The sequence below is a fragment of the Neolamprologus multifasciatus genome, chromosome 18 (assembly GCF_963576455.1).
Source record: "Neolamprologus multifasciatus chromosome 18, fNeoMul1.2, whole genome shotgun sequence".
Classification (NCBI taxonomy): Eukaryota; Metazoa; Chordata; class Actinopteri; order Cichliformes; family Cichlidae; genus Neolamprologus; species Neolamprologus multifasciatus.
In genome coordinates, this window is record NC_140456.1 from 514,942 (window position 1) to 536,177 (window position 21,236).

The 21,236-nt window shown below is 42.7% G+C and overlaps 2 protein-coding genes across 3 annotated transcripts; both read right to left on the reverse strand.

Moving 5' to 3' along the window:
- Positions 1–616: 616 nt before the first annotated feature.
- On the reverse strand, positions 617–11,833 carry LOC146496874 (uncharacterized). Of its 2 annotated transcripts, XM_085140771.1 has the most exons (3): positions 11,551–11,833; positions 10,486–10,770; positions 617–4,148 (listed from the first exon to the last, which is right to left on the reverse strand). In XM_085140771.1, exons 1-3 carry the CDS (start codon positions 11,720–11,722, stop codon positions 2,947–2,949), a joined length of 1,659 nt encoding a protein of 552 aa, XP_084996897.1. In that variant the 5' UTR covers positions 11,723–11,833; the 3' UTR covers positions 617–2,946. The 2 variants fall into 2 exon arrangements, with proteins under 2 accessions (XP_084996897.1, XP_084996898.1); XM_085140772.1 differs by lacking the exon at positions 10,486–10,770.
- A 629-nt stretch (positions 11,834–12,462) lies between these two features.
- Positions 12,463–21,125, reverse strand: LOC146496875 (uncharacterized). The gene is made up of 2 exons (XM_085140879.1): positions 19,446–21,125; positions 12,463–16,245 (listed from the first exon to the last, which is right to left on the reverse strand). Exons 1-2 carry the CDS (start codon positions 19,615–19,617, stop codon positions 15,236–15,238), a joined length of 1,182 nt encoding a protein of 393 aa, XP_084997005.1. The 5' UTR covers positions 19,618–21,125; the 3' UTR covers positions 12,463–15,235.
- Between the last annotated feature and the right edge of the window lie 111 nt (positions 21,126–21,236).

Below are 21,236 nucleotides of genomic sequence, written 5' to 3' on the forward strand. Positions count from 1 at the left end.
ATCTGAAAAAGGCTCGCCATGTCTCGCGATGAGTTGGGCGACCTCATAGCTGCTATTGGAGCCTTTTCCTGGACCTTTCGAGCACGAAATAAATACTGTTGCTGACCCTGCAGTAGAGTTAATTTCTGCTCTCGCTCAGCACCAGTGTTGGATGCATAGGCCTGATGTTTGGTTTCATAATGACGTCGTACATTATACTCTTTCATAACTGCCACAGTTTCAGTGCAGATCAAACAGACACACGTCCCCTTGAATTCTTTGAAGAAATATTCACTCTCCCACCGTGTCTGAAATTTTCTGCATTCACTTTCTACCTTTCTTTGGTTCTGACCTGTTTAGTAACTTGGGGGTAAATTTCTTCTGTGATTGTCCTTTTTGTTGGAGCAACTGCCTTGATCAACAGTAGCTCCCCCTGGTGTTAAAACTAAGAAGTGCAATACACTCAAGCAAAAGTTGAAGTGCAGCCATATTCTATTCTATTTATAAATTAAATTAATCAATTAAAAATGGACCGCGGGCCGGAGTTTGGACACCCCTGGTTTAGGTGGACGGCCTTGTCTTGGTAGGTTTACAGTTGTGCCATACTCCTTCCATTTCTGAATGATGGCTTGAACAGTGCTCCGTGGGATGTTCAAGGCTTGGGAAATCTTTGTGTAGCCTAAGCCTGCTTTAAATTTCTCAATAACTTTATCCCTGACCTGTCTGCTGTGTTCTTTGGACTTCATGGTGTTGTTGCTCCCAATATTCTCTTAGACAACCTCTGAGGCCGTCACAGAGCAGCTGTATTTGTACTGACATTAGATTACACACAGGTGCTCTCTGTTTAGTCATTAGCACTCATCAGGTAATGTCTATGGGTAACTGACTGCACTCAGACCAAAGGGGGCTGAATAATTACGCACACCCCACTTTGCAGTTATTTATTTGTAACAAATGTTTGGAATCATGTCTGATTTTTGTTCCACTTCTCACACTTTGTGTTGGTCTTTCACGTGGAAGTCCAATAACATTGATTCATGTTTGTGGCTGTAATGTGACAAAATGCGGAAACTTCAAGGGGGCCGAATACTTTTGCAAACCACTGTACAGTGTCCAGCTGGAAGATGATGCAAAGCTGCTAATCCAGGCTCCACGGAGAGTCCCAGCTCCGCTTAGGGATAGTCTTAAAAAAAAAAAAGAGCTGGACAGGATGTCACAGTTGCAGCTCATCACAAAAGTGGAAGAACCGAACTCAATGCTGTGCATGGAGAAATGGAACAAAAGTAAAGAACTGCGAGTATGCAGGGACCCTGGAGATTTAACCTAAGCATAAACAAGAGCACTGCCAGATACCAACGCGTGACGAGATTAAAAGTGAAATGGCCAGACACATATACTTCTTTAAGTTACATGCAACACGGGATTTCTGCAAATAAAGCTGCGTGAGAAAAGTTAAAAAACTGAACTTTTATTTTGTACTTGTAAATCAGATTGTGTAGTTGCAAGTTTTGTAACCTTGTAAACCAAAATATGTGTCATACTAGGGCTGGGCGATATGACCCAAAATTCATATCTCGATATGTTTTACCTGGACGGCGATATAAGATATATATCTCTATATTTTTTTTTAAAGCCATAAAGTAAGAACAAAAAGAGAGTTCTTAGTCAAAGCTGTGTCCCAGATGTCACACAGGCACTTTTATTAACATAGATGTACATAAAATTTAGTCAAAAATAAATGAGCATTTATTAAATAATAATGCTCCATAAATAAAAGAAAACAATGTTGTTTTTGTGCATAACAAAAAGCTCACAATTGTGCAGTCAAAATGTAAACTAAAAGACGCTGAGCATAGTAACAAAGACAGATTTCACAGCTGCTCTGTTCCCAACTTCTACTGTGTGACTGACAGCATTGAGTTTGAAATCCTCGTCGTAACCACGTCTCTGAACAGGTGCCATTTATGGTCCTTATACACAGTAGGGTAATATTACGTTGAAGCACAGTACGTATCACTCCGCGAGGCTCCTCGGTAGCCGTATTGCTCTGACAATCCATCAAGCGGTGCTGCTCCGTAGCTTGCCAAAGTCGTACTAAAACATTTTTGACAGATTGCTGAGCGCCGTGTTCCACATAAAATTGGTTTGCGGCCATCAAGCACAACCAGAATTCATACATAAGGCGCGCTGTCAACTTTTGAGAAAATGAAGGGACTTTAGGCTGTGCAGCGCCTCTGGGCCGCATGGTGTTAGCATGGTTAGCTCGTTAGCGTGGTTAGCTAGCTAACACGTTGACGGCGTCCAGCCCCACGCACGGGGCGATGCGCAGTAACTCGTTAACGGAGGTTTGCCGTGTCCATCTTGTCCCTTCCTGCAGGTGAAGCGATGGGGGAGGAGGGGGAGTTGTGTTCAGTGAAGGAGGGGCGAGGCTGAGTAATGTTGCGTAAAGACAAAAGTGGACGAAAGAGAGGCAAACTTGCGGCTCCACAAGTATAGTTATAACGTAACATAGACTATATTGATATAAAGGATATTGTCACATCTTATATCTCGTATAAAAATATATCGATATTTTTTAAAAACTCGATATATCACCCAGCTCTATGTCATACATACATGAGGATGCAGGTTTTTAGGATCACCTCTAAAGGCTGAAACAATAACAAGTGGATGAAATTACAAAATACATGAACGCATGAGAAGAAACAACGTGCTCTAAACAAACCATTACAGACTAAAGCAGGCAGAAAAAGCCAGAGGGATTCTCAGCTTCAACTTCAAAGTCTCACATAAAACAGTGACACACAAACACAAACTATGAAGCGCCTTGAGGCGACTTTTGTTGTGATTTGGCGCTATATAAATAAAATTGAATTGAATTGAATTGAAAACAGGAATACAGCATAAAAGACAGATATTTCTAGAAAACAACAACCTGTGAGAGTTCTCATGCAGTCTATCAAATTCCTACTCGCACTGAAACGTTTTATGAGCCTCTGGCTTCTCACCTGTGTGAGTTTTCTTGTGACACATCAAGCTACTTTTTTGACTGAAACTTTTCCCACATGTATCACAGGTATATGGCCTCTCACCTGTATGAGTTTTCTTGTGAATATACAAAGTACTGCTTCGACTAAAACTTTTCCCACATGTATCACAGGTATATGGCCTCTCACCTGTGTGAGTTTTCTTGTGAATATACAAAGTACTTCTTCGAGTAAAACTTTTCCCACACGTATCACAGGGATATGGCCTCTCACCTGTGTGAGTTCTAAGGTGGCGTTTCCAGGTACTTCTATCACTGAAGCTTTTCCCACAGGTATTACAAGCAAACAGCTTTTCACCTGTGTGGGTTCTCTTGTGATTATACAAATAACTGCTGTGACTGAAGCTTTTCCCACAAGTGTCACATGGATACGGCCTCTCACCTGTGTGGGTTCTCATGTGGATAGATAAATTCATTTTTTTATGGAAACTTTTCCCACATGTATCACAGGGATATGGCCTCTCACCTGTGTGGGTTCTCATGTGATCATACAAGTGACTGCTTCGACTGAAACTTTTCCCACAAGTATCACAGGGATATGGCCTCTCACCTGTGTGGGTTCTAAGGTGACGTTTCCACGTACTTCTATCACTGAAACTTTTCCCACATGTATCACAAGGATACGGTTTCACATCAGTGTGAGGTTTCTTTCTTTGGGATTGACTCTTGATAGGTTTTTGGCAAACATCAGACTCTCTACCTGTGGCAGCATTGCAGGGACTCTCTGACACAGTCCAGCTCTCCACATCATCCTGACGTATGTCTCGCTTCTGTCTCTTCTTTGGCACTGAGGTCACAGTTTCCCTTAACCCTGACTCTTCACACTTGCTGGATTCTTCATCTGTGCTTTCACTTTGAGGAGAGTCATCACAGAGGAGCTGCTTCCTGTCTCCTCCTGGTTCACTGTGCTCTCCTTCCTCAACAACAGTCACCATAAAGGTATCCGTCTCCTCCTTCAGTCCCAGCTGCTCTCCCTCCTGACTGCTGCACAGTTCCTCCTGTTCCTCTTTAATCTGTGGAGCTTCTGGTTCCTCCTGCTCCACACTGGAGCTCCTCTCCTGGTTCCAGAGCTGCTGCTCAGGGAGAACCTCCTCCTCATCATAGATATGCTGCTGTGGGACGTCTGGAGAGAAAACCGGATACATGAAAATGGTGAATATATTCATCATGCTATCCATTTTCATAAACACTTCTGTATCACCCAGACAACATCTCCGGGCCCACTGAGTTCTCAATAAGCTATACAAGGCATTTGATCAACTTCTCATTCTAGGAGCAGTGTTGAAACAGCTACTGCTGACATCACCAGTGAGCTGGGACCAACCTTATCACCATTCTTATCAGCAGTGATGCTCCTAACCCCATCTCCCATCCTCTCCAGTTAGAATGACTGTCCAGTATTGGAATCATGGACACAGCTTTACGATATTTTACATCCTTCCTATCTGACACAAAACAGCTCGTTCACAGCAGAACCGTCAGTGTTGGGACTCCTCTTATTTACAATCTCTCCCTTTACTCTCACAAATATTCCCCACCATTGAGGAGTACAGTTTCAATTTTATGCTGATGAGACAACACTTTACATTATCTAAGTAGCTTGGAGAGAAAAGCGTCTGGACTTCTTTAAGTTGCTTAAAGACGTTTCACCTCTGAACCAGTTTTTGTCAAGCACGACATCCCAGTGTATTTCACACCCAGCAACACACTCTGACAGAAACTGGACAAAACTCCTAAACAAACTTAACAATGTGGTGTTTGCTGTACAGTGCAGCGAGGAATGCCCAGACCTCTACATTGGAGAGACCAAACAGCCACTTCACAAATGCATGGCACCTCCACGAGACACAAGACTCGGCTGTCCATTTACATTTAAAGGTCAAAGGTCACTCTTTGTAAACTTGTTAAGACTTACAAAACTGCGCTGTGATCGTGGCAGGAGATTCCTGAAATCTGTCCCGCCTGGATTCTTTAAAAACGTGAGCTTTCTGACGAGGGAAAACAACACACTGGACCAAGTCTGCACCAACATGTTTGGGAAGCGCATCTGTAACCTGAAGGTCGCCGGTTCGATTCCTGGGCTCTCTGGCCGACATATCCTCAGCATAACCATGTATAATATCCACAAAATGTAAAAACAGTTATACACACACAATACGGTAATATTATGTTGAAGCACAGCACGTATCACTCCGCGAGGCTCCGCCTACGATAGCCGTAATGCTCCGACAATCTATCAAGCGGTGCGGCTTCGTAGCTTAGCAAAGTCGTACTGAAACATTTGACAGATGTTCGAGCGCCGTGTACATAAAATCGTTTCGAGGTCAGTAAACACAACCAGAGTTCATACATAAGGCACACGGGATTATAAGGGGCTCTGTCGACTTTCAGAGAAATCAAAGGATTGATTTTAAGTGCGCCGTATTTTCCAAACAACACGGTAATAACGACGGCCCGCTAGCATGCGCTACCAAAAATAGTGCTTTGTTGTGTATCTGACGAAAGCTAAACCAGTTCCACACCACTGAAGCTGCAGCAGTTTTACAAACCAGTTCTGGTTCATCCGTTTCATTCAACGATCCACTTTCACTCTTCTCGTTCTGCGTCGCCGCCATGTGCGTATGTAAACAAAGGCACTGCGCATGCACGTTTTACCCATATTCTATCGCGATATTTCATTTTCCTATCGTTGCCCGACATTACACCGGTATTACCGTGAACGGTATGATATAGCCCAGCCCTAAGACCCTAAGTGCTAGGACCAATTCTGTTTACATTATACATGCTTCCCCTAGGCAGCATCATTAGAAGACATAGCATACATTTTCACTGCTATGCAGATGACACCCAGCTCTATCTGTCCATGAAGCCAGATAACACACACCAATTAGTTAAACTGCAGGAATGTCTTAAAGACATAAAGACTTGGATGGCCACTAACTTTCTGCTTCTTAACTCAGATAAAACTGAGGTCATTGTACTCGGCGCTGAAAAGCTTAGAAATATGGTATCTAACCAGATTCTTACTCTGGATGGCATTACCTTGGCCTCCAGTAACACTGTGAGGAACCTTGGAGTCATTTTTGACCAGGATATGTCCTTCAACGCACATATTAAACAAATATGTAAGACTGCGTTCTTCCATTTGCGCAACATCTCTAAAATTAGAAATATCCTGTCTCAGAGTGACGCTGAAAAACTAGTTCATGCATTTATTACTTCCAGGCTAGACTACTGCAATTCATTATTATCAGGATGTCCAAAAAACTCACTGAAAAGCCTTCAGTTAATCCAAAATGCTGCAGCAAGAGTCCTGACAGGGACTAGAAAGAGAGAGCATATTTCTCCTGTTTTGGCTTCCCTTCATTGGCTTCCTGTTAAATCCAGAATTGAATTCAAAATCCTGCTCCTCACATACAAGGTCTTAAATAATCAGGCCCCATCTTATCTTAATGACCTTGTAGTACCATATTACCCTATTAGAGCACTTCGCTCCCGCTCTGCAGGCCTACTTGTTGTTCCTAGAGTATTTAAAAGTAGAATGGGAGGGAGAGCCTTCAGTTTTCAGGCCCCTCTTCTGTGGAACCAGCTTCCAGTTTGGATTCAGGAGACAGACACTATCTCTACTTTTAAGATTAGGCTTAAAACCTTCCTTTTTGCTAAAGCATATAGTTAGGGCTGGACCAGGTGACCCTGAATCCTCCCTTAGTTATGCTGCAATAGATGTAGGCTGCCGGGGATTCCCATGATGCATTGAGTTTTTCCTTTCCAGTCACCTTTCTCACTCACTATGTATTAACAGACCTCTCTGTATTGAATCATATCTGTTATTAATCTCTGTCTCTCTTCCACAGCATGTCTTTATCCTGTCTTCCTTCTCTCACCCCAACCGGTCGCAGCAGATGGCCGCCCCTCCCTGAGCCTGGTTCTGCCGGAGGTTTCTTCCTGTTAAAAGGGAGTTTTTCCTTCCCACTGTCGCCAAAGTGCTTGCTCATAGGGGGTCATATGATTGTTGGGCTTTTCTCTGTATCTATGAAGCGCCTTGAGGCGACATTTGTTGTGATTTGGCGCTATATAAATAAAATTGAATTGAATTAACCCTAAACCAGTTCTTCACCTGCTTCAGCCAACGAAACAGGGACACCATCACCCATCCTGCCGTTACAGACGACGCCCCCATCCAGCTGGAGCAGCATCAGATCAAAGCCACATTGTGCAGAGTCAACGCGAGGAAAGCAGCTGGTCCTGACGGTGTAGCTGGTAGAGTGCTTAAAGCATGTGCAGACCAACTAGCAGAGGTTTTCACCACCATCTTCAACCTCTCACTGCTACAGTCTGTCGTACCATCCTGCCTTACGTCAGCCGCCATCGTTCAAGTGCCCAAGAAGAGCAAAGTGAGCTGCTTGAATGACCATCGTCCAGTTGCTTGAACACCCATAATTACCAAATGCTTTGAGCAACTCATCATGTCGCACATTAAAGCTGCCATCCCTGCAGACCTCGATCCACACCAGTTTACATTCAGGGCAAACAGGTGGACAGAGGACGCCATAATAACAGCTCTTCACACAGCCCTCACACACCTCCTCCACCCTCATTCTGAACGTAGGCGTCCCACAGGGGTGTGTCCTCAGTCCCCTCTTATACGCACTTTTCTCCCATGACTGTTCACCAATCCACACCAGTAACACCATTATAAAATGTGCTGATGACACCACCATCATAGGACTGATCGAACACAGCGATGATTCAGCTACAGAGAGGAGGTTCAGCATCTGAACACAGCCGAGACCAAGGAGATGGTAATTGACTTCAGGAGAACAAAGCGATCTGAGCACTCCACCCTCTACACTGATGGAGGAGGTAGAAAGGGTAGAAAGCTTTAAGTTCCTCGGAGTCCACATCTCGGCAGACCTCACCTGGTCCACAAACATCTCCCACCAGGTAGGGAAAGCACAACAAAGGCTGTACTTCCTCAGGAAACTACGTCAGGCCCAGTTACCCCAGAGTCTGCTAATAAACTTCTACCGCTCCACCATCGAGAGCCTTCTGACTTACTGCTGCACCATGGAGGACAAGAGGAAACTGCAGCGGGTGGTGAGGGCAGCAGAGCGGACAATCAGCTCTTCAATAACCCCCCTCAGAGACATTTATACTGCCAGACTTCAGCAAAAGCCAGCATCATCATCAAAGACCCCTCGCATGCTGGACACTCACTCCTAGGTTTATATCTGGGATTCTCCACCATTTGACCTTAGAACTGAAGAAGCTTCTCGGATGAGAGGTGAAACGTCTTCAAGTAACTTAAAGAAGTCCAGATGCTTTTCTTTACAAGCTCCTTTGACTACGATGACCTGGATGACTGAGAACCTTCACAGACAGATTGAAGAAACCATTTCTCCAGGCTAAATGATGATCCTCTAAATTTGAGACACGCCATTTCCTCTCCAGATTACGAGTCATCTGCTTTAGGCTACGTGTTTGAGAATTATACCACGGGGTCAGGTACTTCTGATTAGAGTCCTTAGTTTTCACTGGAGCTACAGTATCCAGAGTCGTACGTAGTGAGGAGGTGAAATTATTAACAAGATAATCGACCTCTGTTGGGGTAGCGTTCAGATAGCTGCTCTGCTCTGTGTTGGTACAGGGCATTGACGATGATAACAGTGGGTGGATTATATTCTTAAACTTAGTTACAGCGCTTTCAGAAAGACATCTACTTTGATAAAGTCTACTCTCCACTGCTGTGTAATCAATTATTGTAAATGTAAATGTTATCAGGAAATGAAAATCCTGCTCCTCACATACAAGGTATTAAATAATCAGGCTCCATCTTATCTTAATGACGTCTTGATGCATCTGAATCATCCAGGTAAGTAAATCTCCAAAAGTTGATTCTGTTCAACAGTGGCCAGGAGAATTTGCATGATTAAGATTAAGGAACTGACCTCCCAGCCCTTTGTTCCTTCAGTGGGCTGGTTTCAGTCATTATGCAAATGTCCTGTTTATAAGATTGAAACCTGCAGTCAGCTGAGACTGAAGACGTCACCTGATGATGAAACGTTTCTCCCACAAAACGCTACGTCCAGATGAACAGAATCAACTTTTGGTGGTTATCTTAATGACCTTACAGTAGGTCTGCCACGATCAGTCGATTATAAAAATTGTGTACGACTAATTTAATAGTCGATGAGTCGTTGGAAACTCTGTAAGATCCTGAAAGAATCAGGAATAAGTAGCAGGATTTAAAAGTGTAATAACGGACTGAAACAGAAGATGGCAGCACTGCATGTACAAGCTGCCGTTAAATGCCAAGGAAGGAAAAAAAAAAAAGCAATGTCCATTTGTATATATACAGATGGATAACCCATATATCCATATGTCCAGTATCGTAGCTGTGTCCAAATTTAGGGGCCGCATCCTTCTGAGGGCGCAATTGTAGACCGATTAACTTTCCCTAGAGATCAATAAAGTATTCTGATTCTGATCACGTTACAGCGACGTGACGAAGGCTGTCCAAATTTAAAGACCCCTCCAAATACATCCTTCATTTCCCCAGATTTGAAGGATGGGTCGGGTGTGTCCTTCGTGGCCCAACCTATCCCAGAATTCATAGCGCAGCCCAGCTCAGTTTCCAACAATGGCGGCAGCTAGTTAGTTTTAATATTACTCTTATTATTCTTTCTGGTCACAAAATAAACGTTTAACATATTTTCAGGCGAGAATGTAGCTGTGTAAACCTCAAACATCTGCTCAGTTTATCAAGACACCACATATTTTCAAAAGCGCTCCGACGTTTTCGGAGACGTCTGTTACCCACTAGCTCGATAGCTAGCCGGGGGCTAGGCTAACTAGAGCCGTGAGAACACCGGACTCCGGCAAATCGTTTTCAAACCCACCGCCGTCTTTCGCTACTCAGGTTAAACATGATATATAAGTCACTTAGATAATTTAAAAATGTTATTGTTTGGCTTTTTTTAGTATTTTATTTGTTCCTGAGTAAATCGGTTTGGCTGAGATTAAAGTTATAGTTTTTACACAGCTGAATAAACATCAAGCAGACAGCTGATTATCAGAAGTGCGAGATGCTCGAGAATTTACTCCGGTGTCCTGTTATATTCCAGTTTGGATTCAGGAGACAGACACTATCTCTACTTTCAAGATTAGGCTTCAAACTTTTTTTTGCTAAAGCATGTAGTTAGGGCTGGACCAGGTGACCCTGAATCCTCCCTTAGTTATGCTGCAAAAAGCCATCAGTCACCATGGTGATGTACCCAGTAAGAAGTGTGAGAGGAAAACCCCAATCCTGCCTCACAGCCGCGTCCTCGGGTGAGTTTAAAGCTGAATGTTTGTTGAAACAGAGACACATCCACCTTCTGTCCTCCAGAAACATCCCTGCAGCCTCAAAGTAAACGAACCATAGAGCTGTGATCAGGATCCTCCCTCAGAGGGACACTCACCTGTCCTGTGCAGCTTGATTTCGGGTTTCCAGGTGATATCCAGCAGTCTGCGCTGACGCTCCATCTCTTCCTCGTGCTGCACAGGATCATTATGAACTGCAGGCTCCTCCTTCAGTCCCAGCTGCTCTCCCTCCTGACTGCTGCACAGTTCCTCCTGTTCCTCTTTAATCTGTGGAGCTTCTGGTTCCTCCACACTGGAGCTCCTCTCCTGGTTCCAGAGCTGCTGCTCAGGGAGAACCTCCTCCTCCTCCTCCTCCTCCTCACAGACCTGCTGCTGTGGGACGTCTGGAGAGACAGAAGAAAGAAGTCACAACCACAGAAACATTAACAGGACTTTACAGCATGACTGCGTCGCTCGTGTGTGAGAGTAAAGCCGTCCAATCAGCTGTAAGTCGCTGATCTCAGATCTGCATTTATTCAGACAAACATCTGGAAGGTGAAGCCCCCTCAGCACAGCAGCAGCACCGCACTGCCACTACACTTCATAAATTCAATATCAGCTTTCACTGTGCGAGGCTGCACATTAAACTCTGTGTCACTTCTTTCAGTCGCGTCCGTGACTCTGAACAACAACATGGTTTGTTTTTCTCACACGTGTGGAAATGTGACCACAGGAACCGTGCACGTGCTGTGGACGACTTTAGCTTTTATGTGACATCATCACAAAGGGCCCGGGCGACCGCTCTGACGTCACTGATGGAGAAATAAAAAGACTTATTGTTATGACGTTAACACTGAACTCTTTACAGCAGAAGAAGAAAGGAAATCAAGAAAAAACCTTTTCAGGCTGGATTACTGAGTTTAGAAGGTGCACCTGAACGCACCATCAAACACACGTTTCACCGCCAAACAAAAAGTTTTTCAAACGATTCACAGGATTGAGTGATGGATGCAGGTCAGAGAAAAGCTCAGATCAGGCTGATTTCAGCGCCTGCTGTTTGAATGGAGCGCAGTGCAGTCCTGTCCTCTGTTTGCTCTTTGTTAGCTCACATCTCCAAAAAGTCCTCACAATCAGAAACGTCCCGCAGAGCTGTGATCAGGCTCCTCCCTCAGAGGGACACTCACCTGTCCTGTGCAGCTTGATTTCGGGTTTCCAGGTGATATCCAGCAGTCTGCGCTGACGGTCGATCTCTTCCTCGTACTGGACGATCGTTTTTTCAAACTCCAAGAATATTTGTTCAGCAGCAGCAGTTAGTCGCTCGTTGATAAACTCTCTCAGATACTGAACTGAAGGCATTGTTACTGACACAGCTCACACACGCAGCTCACACACAGCACAAAGCCTCCAAAAGTTCACGCTGGAACAACCAAACTGCCGCTTTTAAAAAAAATGTTTACTTCCGCCTGTGTCCCGCTCTGAAGTTCCGGCAGGAGGAGGATGTTCAAATACTTTGTTCCGCTTGCAATAAACGTCCTTCTTTCTTCCTAAAACCTCTTTAAATGCACCAAACTGAGCCATAAATACATAAACAGCGTGTTATAAATAATAAAGGAGAGAAAATGGAAAGAAAAGGCCTCATTCAGGTTTTTATCCATAATGAATCATATCTACTACTGATCATTCATATACTCAACACCAAAGAGTCTGACGTGAATGAATACTAACACACGGCTTTATAATATTTTATTGTTTGATGTAGGTCTAAAATAAATGAGGAATTAAATATGTTTGTGGCGTGCTCAGAGTCTTCATTGGTGGAAATCAAATCAAACTTCAGTATCTTTGACGTATTACTGCTGTGTGATTTTTATTACTATTAATGAAATGGATGAAAAGCTGACCCTGAGTAAATGTGGTTATCCCAGCTGGCCTTCTGTCAAAGCTGGAGAAGAAAAAACCCTCAGTGATCCCATATGTGTCAGCAGTATGGGAACAATTGAGACCCATTTTCTCTAAACAAAGCGTCTTTGTGGCTTTTAAACCACAAAACAAGTGAACTCAGGTGCCTGTCCACATTCATGAGTGATGCAGTCATGCTGTAAAGTACTGTTAATGTTTCTGCGGTTGCATCAGTAACTTCTTTCTTCTGTCACTCCAGACGTCCCACAGCAGGAGGTCTGTGAGGAGGAGGAGGAGGTTCTCCCTGAGCAGCAGCTCTGGAACCAGGAGAGGAGCTCCAGTGTGGACCAGGAGGAACCAGAACCTGATTTATTGCTATTATTGAAGGTCCGCGGCTCCGGACCGTAGTAAAGGGACCTCTGACTAATATGTCGGGCTCGTAGCTGAAAACTAGCTTTACTTTGTTGTCTGGGTCAACTTTGCTAGCAGAGACAGAGAGAGGCGTTGAAAGGCTGCTCCAACAGAACTTATTGTTTCAGAGGAAAACACGAACACGGTGTACAGTGGAGTCTTAATAGCTTACTTACAGCTGGGCTCGTCAGGCTCTCTTCTTGGCTGCAGTGGTTATTATTATATTTACATGCTTCCAGCTCCCGTTTCTGCTCGATGACAGCTCGTACTTTTCCTTTTTCTCCCTCCCTCGCTCACAGACACATAACGTGTATGGCAGTCCATTCTCCCTGCAGCACGGACTACACTGCCCATGATGCTACATTCTTTAGAGCTATACCTGTAGCATTCTGCCTGTTAGCTTAGCACAACAACAACAACAGGCGCTCTCTCACCCAGGAAACACGCAGAGAGAGAGCGTCACCCTGTAACCATGGTAACCGTAACGCTGCCACCTGGAACTACAGAACGTAGCTGTACTCTTCTGTGGAACCAGCTTCCAGTTTGGATTCAGGAGACAGACACTATCTCTACTTTCAAGATTAGGCTTCAAACTTTCCTTTTTGCTAAAGCATATAGTTAGGGCTGGACCAGGTGACCCTGAATCCTCCCTTAGTTATGCTGCAATAGACGTAGGCTGCCGGGGATTCCCATGATGCATTGAGTTTTTCCTTTCCAGTCACCTTTCTCACTCACTATGTATTAACAGACCTCTCTGCATTGAATCATATCTGTTACTAACCTCTGTCTCTCTTCCACAGCATGTCTTTATCCTGTCTTCCTTCTCTCACCCCAACCAATCACAGCAGATGGCCCCGCCCCTCCCTGAGCCTGGTTCTGCTGGAGGTTTCTTCCTGTTAATAGGGAGTTTTTTCTTCCCACTGTCGCCAAAGTGCTGCTCACAGGGGGTCATATGATTGTTGGGTTTTTCTCTGTATTATTGTAGGGTCTACATTACAATATAAAACACCTTGAGACAACTGTTGTTGTGATTTGGCGCTGCGTAAATAAAGTTGAATTGAATACATATGGCTGAAATGATTCAAATGCAGCAAGTATACACGTTTCACATTAATATAGTCTATAACCTAGTTATTTTCTGTAGCCTGCATAATTAACCTCCTAGGACCTGGCGTCCACATATGTGGACATCACATTTTGGGTTGTTTTGACCAAAATACAAAAATTTCCTGATATCCACTTATGAGGACATTACACTGCCACTGTCCTATCGAGATTTATTTAAACGAATATCCTCAGATTTGGATCTCATTTTTCTCAGAAATGAAAATCATGTGAAAAAAAAAATCAGGTAATTCTTTGTTTTAACATTCATCTGGTCCCAAACAGCCAGGGAAGAGTTCGGGTCTTAGGAGGTTAAACATCTCAGTTACATAAACATGTGAATTTTGATGTCATGTACTGTGTAGCCTTGTTAGAAAAATCCGATTGTTGCATGTTTACATTTACACAAAATGTCAGAAATCTGCACCTTCATAAACAAAAATTAAACCTAATTTTTCCTGATTTGTTAGGTTCACCCTCTGGGGTCCAAAATATAATTGTCCATTTCGACTCCTTTTGATTTTACATTATTTATATGTCACCTTCAAATGTTCTGACCTTTTTTGGTATCATTCTCTTCAGCTCAACCTCATGGTTCTGAATTTACAGTTATTTTTTCATTGACATACTGTGTTAACTGATCTGAAATCATAAAACAACAAAAACACAAAATCCTAGCAGTAGTTATATTTTTTTACTATAGAAATCACACCCGTGGAATGAATTATTTTCATAACTTGAAATGCAAATATAAATTGTACATGTTGAAAACATATGCACAAATTTTGTAAACAACTATTTATCTAAAAATGCAATGCAATTTGTGTACAACCATTTAAAAATACTGCTATAACTAAATAAGAGAACAATCAGGTGTCACAATAAGATGGCCCACAAATTGTGCCAGTAAAAAAAATAAAAATAATGTCCGCCACAAGACAGAGGAGGACACCACAGACCTGAACCCTGCAGGCCTATAAATATAACGCTAAACAGCAAAAACAAACTTCACAACTAATTCTGAACTAGATTTTTCAAAATGAAAAGAAACAACTCACAGTATAATTTGACGAATCCGTGGCAACAACACACTTCCTGTTTCCTGTAAAAGTTTGCATAGACAATTTCCAAAAAAACCAAATAAATTACTACTTAATGAGATGCTTTTCTGTAAGAATCCAAAGGACAGCTTGACACCTCACCATTAGCATGAACTCTATCCTGTTGGCACATGTCATTAACATAATCACAGTGAAGCACAGTCCAAAGGTGCTTTCAGTATGAGGACTGCTTTTCTTTTCTACTTTGAAAAATGTATGCACCAAATAAGAACCTGCTACACGTGAGTCCTTTTCTAGTTTCCCACAGCTACAGCGTCTCACCTGAGTGCCCTCTCATGTGGGCAGTAAAAATACCACAATCACTGAAACTTTTCCCACAAGTCTCACAGAAATACTACTTTGAGTGTGTTCTTACGTGGACCAACCAGAGTTCACGAGACCGGAAGCTTTTTCCGCAGAGCTCACAGGGATGTGGTTTCTCGCCTGTGTGGATCCTCATGTGGACAGACAGAATATTTTTCTGAATGAAGCTTTTCCCACATGTTTTGCAAACATACGGCTTCTCACCAGTATGAGTTCTGATGTGTCTCTTAAGTGTGGACGAGTCAATGAATCTTTTCTCACATATGTGACAGGGGTAAGGTCTCTCACCCGTGTGCGTTCTCATGTGGATGTTTAAGTTATTACTTTGACAGAAACCTTTCCCACAAATTGTGCATGAGTACGGCTTCTCGCCCGTGTGAACCCTCATGTGATATTTCAGTGTTAGTGTGTCTCGGAAGGTTTTTTTACATACATTGCAGGGGTACGGTTTCTCCCCTTTGTGGATCTTCATGTGAACAGATAAATGGCAGCTTTGGCTGAATCGTTTCCCACATGTTTTGCATGAATACGGCTTCTCGCCTGTGTGCGTTCTGTAATGTATCTGCATCTGAGATTTTTTCTTGAAAGTTTTTTCACAAACGTAACATTTTACAGACTTCACACCTGTACCTGTGTTACTCTCGCTCTCTGACATAACTGAGCTGTCTCCATTGTTACTCCGGTGCTTCTTTTTTGACTCTGACTCTACGGTTTTGGTTGATCTTGCTTCTTTATAATGTTCTGCTCGCTGATCTTTGCTGTTGTTGTTCACAGAACTCTCAAAGAGAAGCTCCTCCCTGTCTCCTCCTGGTTCACTGTGGTCACTTTCCTCATGAGTTTCAGTCACCATGAAGGTATCCGTCTCCTCCTTCAGTCCCAGCTGCTCTCCCTCCTGACTGCTGCACATTTCCTCCTGTTCCTCTTTAATCTGTGGAGGTTCTGGTTCCTCCTGGTCCACACTGGAGCTCCTCTCCTGGTTCCAGAGCTGCTGCTCAGGGAGAACCTCCTCCTCCTCCTTACAGACAGGCTCCTGTTGGACGTCTGGAGCGTCAACAACAAATGAAAGAAGAGAGATGATTAAAAAGACAGCAAATAAACTCTGGTTAAAGTCATAAACCATAGAATCCCCTGGTAAAATGCATATGTTTACAGCCCGATGCAGAAACTGGTTTGGTTGCTACAGATACAACATCCTCCTGTATGGTGGACGATGTTGTTACAACTCACCTGTTTTCATTGGATTAAGGCTTAAATTTTACTAACTCAAGTCATTTTTATATAGACAAGCTTTCAATTAATTTTTATTTTTATGTTGTATTTTATTGTTTTACATTGTTATTTGTTGTATTTTGATTCCCAGTATTGTGAAGCACATTATGATTTTTATCTGTGAAAAGCTCTGCATTACAGAGGTGTCGAGCAGCCACCCAGGCAAACAAAAAACAGAAGCTACATCATGTTATAATGTAAAAAGTTTATTGTTCTAACAATAAACTTTTCTGCCAAGCTTAGCAAACGTAAGCTTATATTACGGTAGGAACATCATGTCAATTCAGACTTTAGAAGCTTCTTCGGTATTTAATCCGGAAAAGGACTGAATTTGATGCATAAAGCGCCAAAATGTCACAGCGTGATAATAAAAGACCCTCGGCTAGCACAAAGCTACTGCTAAAGGCTAATGCTAGCCAAACAGCCGTGTCGGTAAACCAACAACTGCCGTGACTACTCGGCTATTTCACTACCTCTCCCAATAACTGAGGATGTGATGGGCGAGTTTCCACCTCTACCCGTCTCATCCAGCCAGTCTCCGGCGCCAAAGAAAGCGCTGCACTCAAAGGAAGATAGGGTGGATGTTGCTGAAACTATCAAAGCTAATAAATGAAAGAATGGATGACCTCGCGTTTGCCGGAATCAGAAGAATGCCGGACTTTACATGTGAGAAGATAAAAGATGTCAAAGGCAGAGAAAAGCTCCAAAGAGGAAGAGCGTATTCCACGCCTTATAAAACACTTTATAGACAAGGCTAATACTGAGAATTCCTACAGCACAAAGTGGGAAATTTGAAATGAGTGTTGAGACGGTGTGGGGCAAAAAAAGTCGAGTGCAGCAGCAGAAGAAAATCAGATTGTTCAAAATTCTGTGATATATCAACTCCCACCAGACGAGGTCTCGGAGGAGGACAGATTACGTCTTTCGATCTAAACTGGATGAGATTTGCACCAGAAAGCTGAAGGAGCTTTTGTGCGTTCAGGAAAAAGATGGATGGACTTATTACTTTAATTCCCAAACCTAAGAAGGACCTACTTTCTATAGACAACTGGAGACCAACAAGCCTCCTAAATAATGATTGTAAAATATTAGCTCTATTGCTAGCTAGAAGAATATATTTTGGATGATATTGTAGACGAGACACAGTCTGGATTTATGACAAACAGGCACATCTCCAATAATATCAGACTCGTCTGGGATATTCTGGACTACTCAGCATCTGATGACTCATTGATCCTTCTCGTGGACTTCTATAAAGCCTTTGACTCAACTGAGCATGAGTTTATATTTCTCACACTTCAGAAATGTGGTTTTGGTGATATCTTCTGCAGAGCTATCAAAACTCTGTATTCCAGTGCAAATAGCTGTGTTAGAATGAAAAATGGCACCACTTCTCGTTTTGGTCTCAATTGAGGTGTAGGCCGATCAGCGCCGATCTCTTTTTACTGTGCACCCAAATTCTTGCCTCTCATATTTTGAATAGCATAAACATAGCAGTCAGTTGGCAGATGATACCACAACCTTTCTTAAAAATGCCAGCCAGGTGCTGACTGCTTTACATTTACAGGATTTCTCAGAAGGGTCTGGATTGATGCTAAACTTAAATAAATGTCAATTATTACCTGTCAAAGAGTGTAATGTTCAGAGTATTTGTAATATTACAGTTAAAAATGAAGCAACATATTTAGGTCTGATGAGCAAAGATAAAAAACAAAAAGTTTTCCCCAAATTATTAAAAAATCTCAAACCAAATGAAATCAGTGGTTGCAGAGAGATTTAAGTTTAAAGGGGGGTATTCCTCTGAAAAGCAGAAGGTCTGTCTCGACTGACTTATGCAGCAATTTCACTGCATGTGGACGGAAAAACTGGTAAGGATGTTGACCGAATGCTCTTCAACTTCCTCTGGAAAAACGGGACATTACATCAGCAGGAGTGTAGTGAGGCATGACTATGAACACAGTGCTCTAAACAATACATTAAAGATTAACCAGACAAAACATTTTCCTAAAAATCAGGCCTCCATCTGGTATTCCTCACTACATTTTCTCTAAGTTTGGGGGTCTAAGTTTTGTCTGAGGTTGTGATTATAATATAGATAAGCTTCCAGAAAGTTCTATTAGCCTGGTCCCTTCTATATAAACACAACTTTACTCCCCATACGTGTTTAATCTGGAATAATAGGAACATAGTGCATAAAAATAAATCGTATTTTTTTCTAGGTGGGTTGAGAAACTGATTGTTTTAGTGAAACAGCTGTTTAATCCTAATGGGCAGATTATGTCTTATCCAGAATTTTTAAACACTTATAAATTTCCAGCCACATCCAAAGAATATGTCATATTATTTGATGCAATACCTGCGCGTATTATAATGCTATCTACAGGTATTCAACCTGTGGGTTCACACACTGGAAGAATATTATATATATATAATATTATCCTGCTAATCATTATATGACAAAGGTCAAAGGGGACATAAATATGAAGCCATCCTGAGACTGCGCAGCACCTCTGATCTGTTCACCTACAACATTCATCACTGCACATCTCGACAAGGACTTTACTCTGAAACGGGAAAATGTTGGATTTTGTTTATTTTGAAGGCAAAAAAAGAAGAAGGTGATACATACTTTACAATACATTTGTTAGTTATCTTAGCTACATTTTATTCCCACAAATGCAAAAACAGCAGCCAAAACCTAATTTAAACTCCACTATAATGATACTGTATCTTACAAAAGATTGATTCGTGGATCACTTAATAAAAACGATTTTATGCTATTTAAAATTATTTGAACTTGTTAATTCTTCACATTCTCTGTATACTGTTTTTTAATAAAGGTTTTGGAAAAAAGAAAGAAGAGAAAAAGTCGGAGCCGAGAGGAAACCGGAGCCGAGGCTCACCTGCCGTGATCTCCAGCAGTCTGCGCGGCCCTGGCTGTGATCAGGATCCTCCCTCAGAGGGACACTCACCTGTCCTGTGCAGCTTGATTTCGGGTTTCCAGGTGATATCCAGCAGTCTGCGCTGACGGTCCATCTCTTCCTCGTACTGGACGATCGTTTTTTCAAACTCCAAGAATATTTGTTCAGCAGCAGCAGTTAGTCGCTCGTTGATAAACTCTCTCAGATACTGAACTGAAGGCATTGTTACTGACACAGCTCACACACTCTGCTCACACACACTCAGCTCACACACTCGGCTCACACACTCGGCTCACACACACTCGGCTCACACACACTCGGCTCACACACCGGAGCAAAGCTAACGGTCCAGCCACCGGATGTCCGTCCGCACAGTTCCGGCAGCTCTTCTTCAACTTCCGGTGCATTACCGCCACCTTCTGGATGAGAACAGCTTTTACACCTCATAAAAACACCTGTTGCTCTTAAAACCCTGAAACTACATCACCTGTGTCGCTTTGTAATATTTCTTTTATTCATACTTGAACTCTATTTTTCTGTAAGTCAGATTTGCCTTTCCCGTCTATATTAACCACATTCTAACATTACTTGCTCAGATGATCCTTTTTAGTGTCATATAAAACAGCGGTCCCCAACCCCCGGGCCTCAGACAGGTACAGGTCCGTGAGAGTTGAGGCTCAGGTGTGAAATGTATGGTTTTCAGGGTTTTTAGCAGTTTTCAGAGTTGTTTTGTTATCGTTTTTCCTGGGTCTTTTCACGTGTTATGAATAAATCTTCTTTTTTTCGGTACCAGTACTAGTTTTATTTTGTTGTATTTATCCGCGACACCTTAAAGGCCGGTCTGTGAAAATATTGTCGGGCACAAACCGGTCCGTGGCGCAAAAAAGGTTGGAGACCACTGATATAAACTGTATGACCAAACCTCAGTATTGAGATTATATCTTATGCTCTATGACTTCTTCTGGAGTTTAATCTCTTTTCAGACGACAGAAAAACCCAAATGTTCCATTTAGAAGAAAACCATCAGTATTCATTCACTCTGTGATTTATTCCCACAGCCGTTGATTTAGTTCAGCTTTATCATCGCGCCGTCCTGACAGAGCTGTTTATCGAGCTCCGACTAAAGAATAAAATCAGAATTCAAACACAGGACTTAACAGGCATAAACGATCCTGTTTCAGGTCACATATTAACAGTTGTAGAAAGCTGTTTGCAGCCAACAGGAAAAAAGAAGAAAGGATGAATCTGAGAATGTTTTTCCTCCAGAGGCTCGTCACAGAAACACGAGACTTTAGAGAAACGTCTGGGCCTCCTACGAGGGATCTTCCAGGAATGGTGGAGTTTTCCAGAGCTCTGATTGGTCAGTAGGCATTTTCATACCTGCTGATCTCAAAGCTGTTTGCAGCGTAGGTTACCATGGTGATATGCCCCAGTAAGAAGAAACCAGGGTTAACGCTGGTGATGTGGAGAAGAGCTTTAGTGAACAAAAACAACCATAAATATACTGAGTCGAGTCATTCTGTTGTTGTGGATCAATGACGAGCTTCCAGCTGCTCGCCGCAGCACGTCAGTCGATGTTTTATTGAGTTCAGTCAGTGGATGGAGAGCATCCATGTATGTCTGAACTCCGACGGGGTCATTCTAACATGTGAACTTGCTCAATCATTTTCAGCTCTATTCTGTTTACCCGTCACATAAAACCCCCAGCACATTTAAGTTTGTGGCTGTGACGTGTGGAACAGCTCAGATATGGATAATCGTTCAGGGGTAGGGCAGCTTCTGTCAGAGTGCGAGGAGGTGAAGGTGAAACTTTCTCTTATTTCATAAACAGGGCAAAAGAAA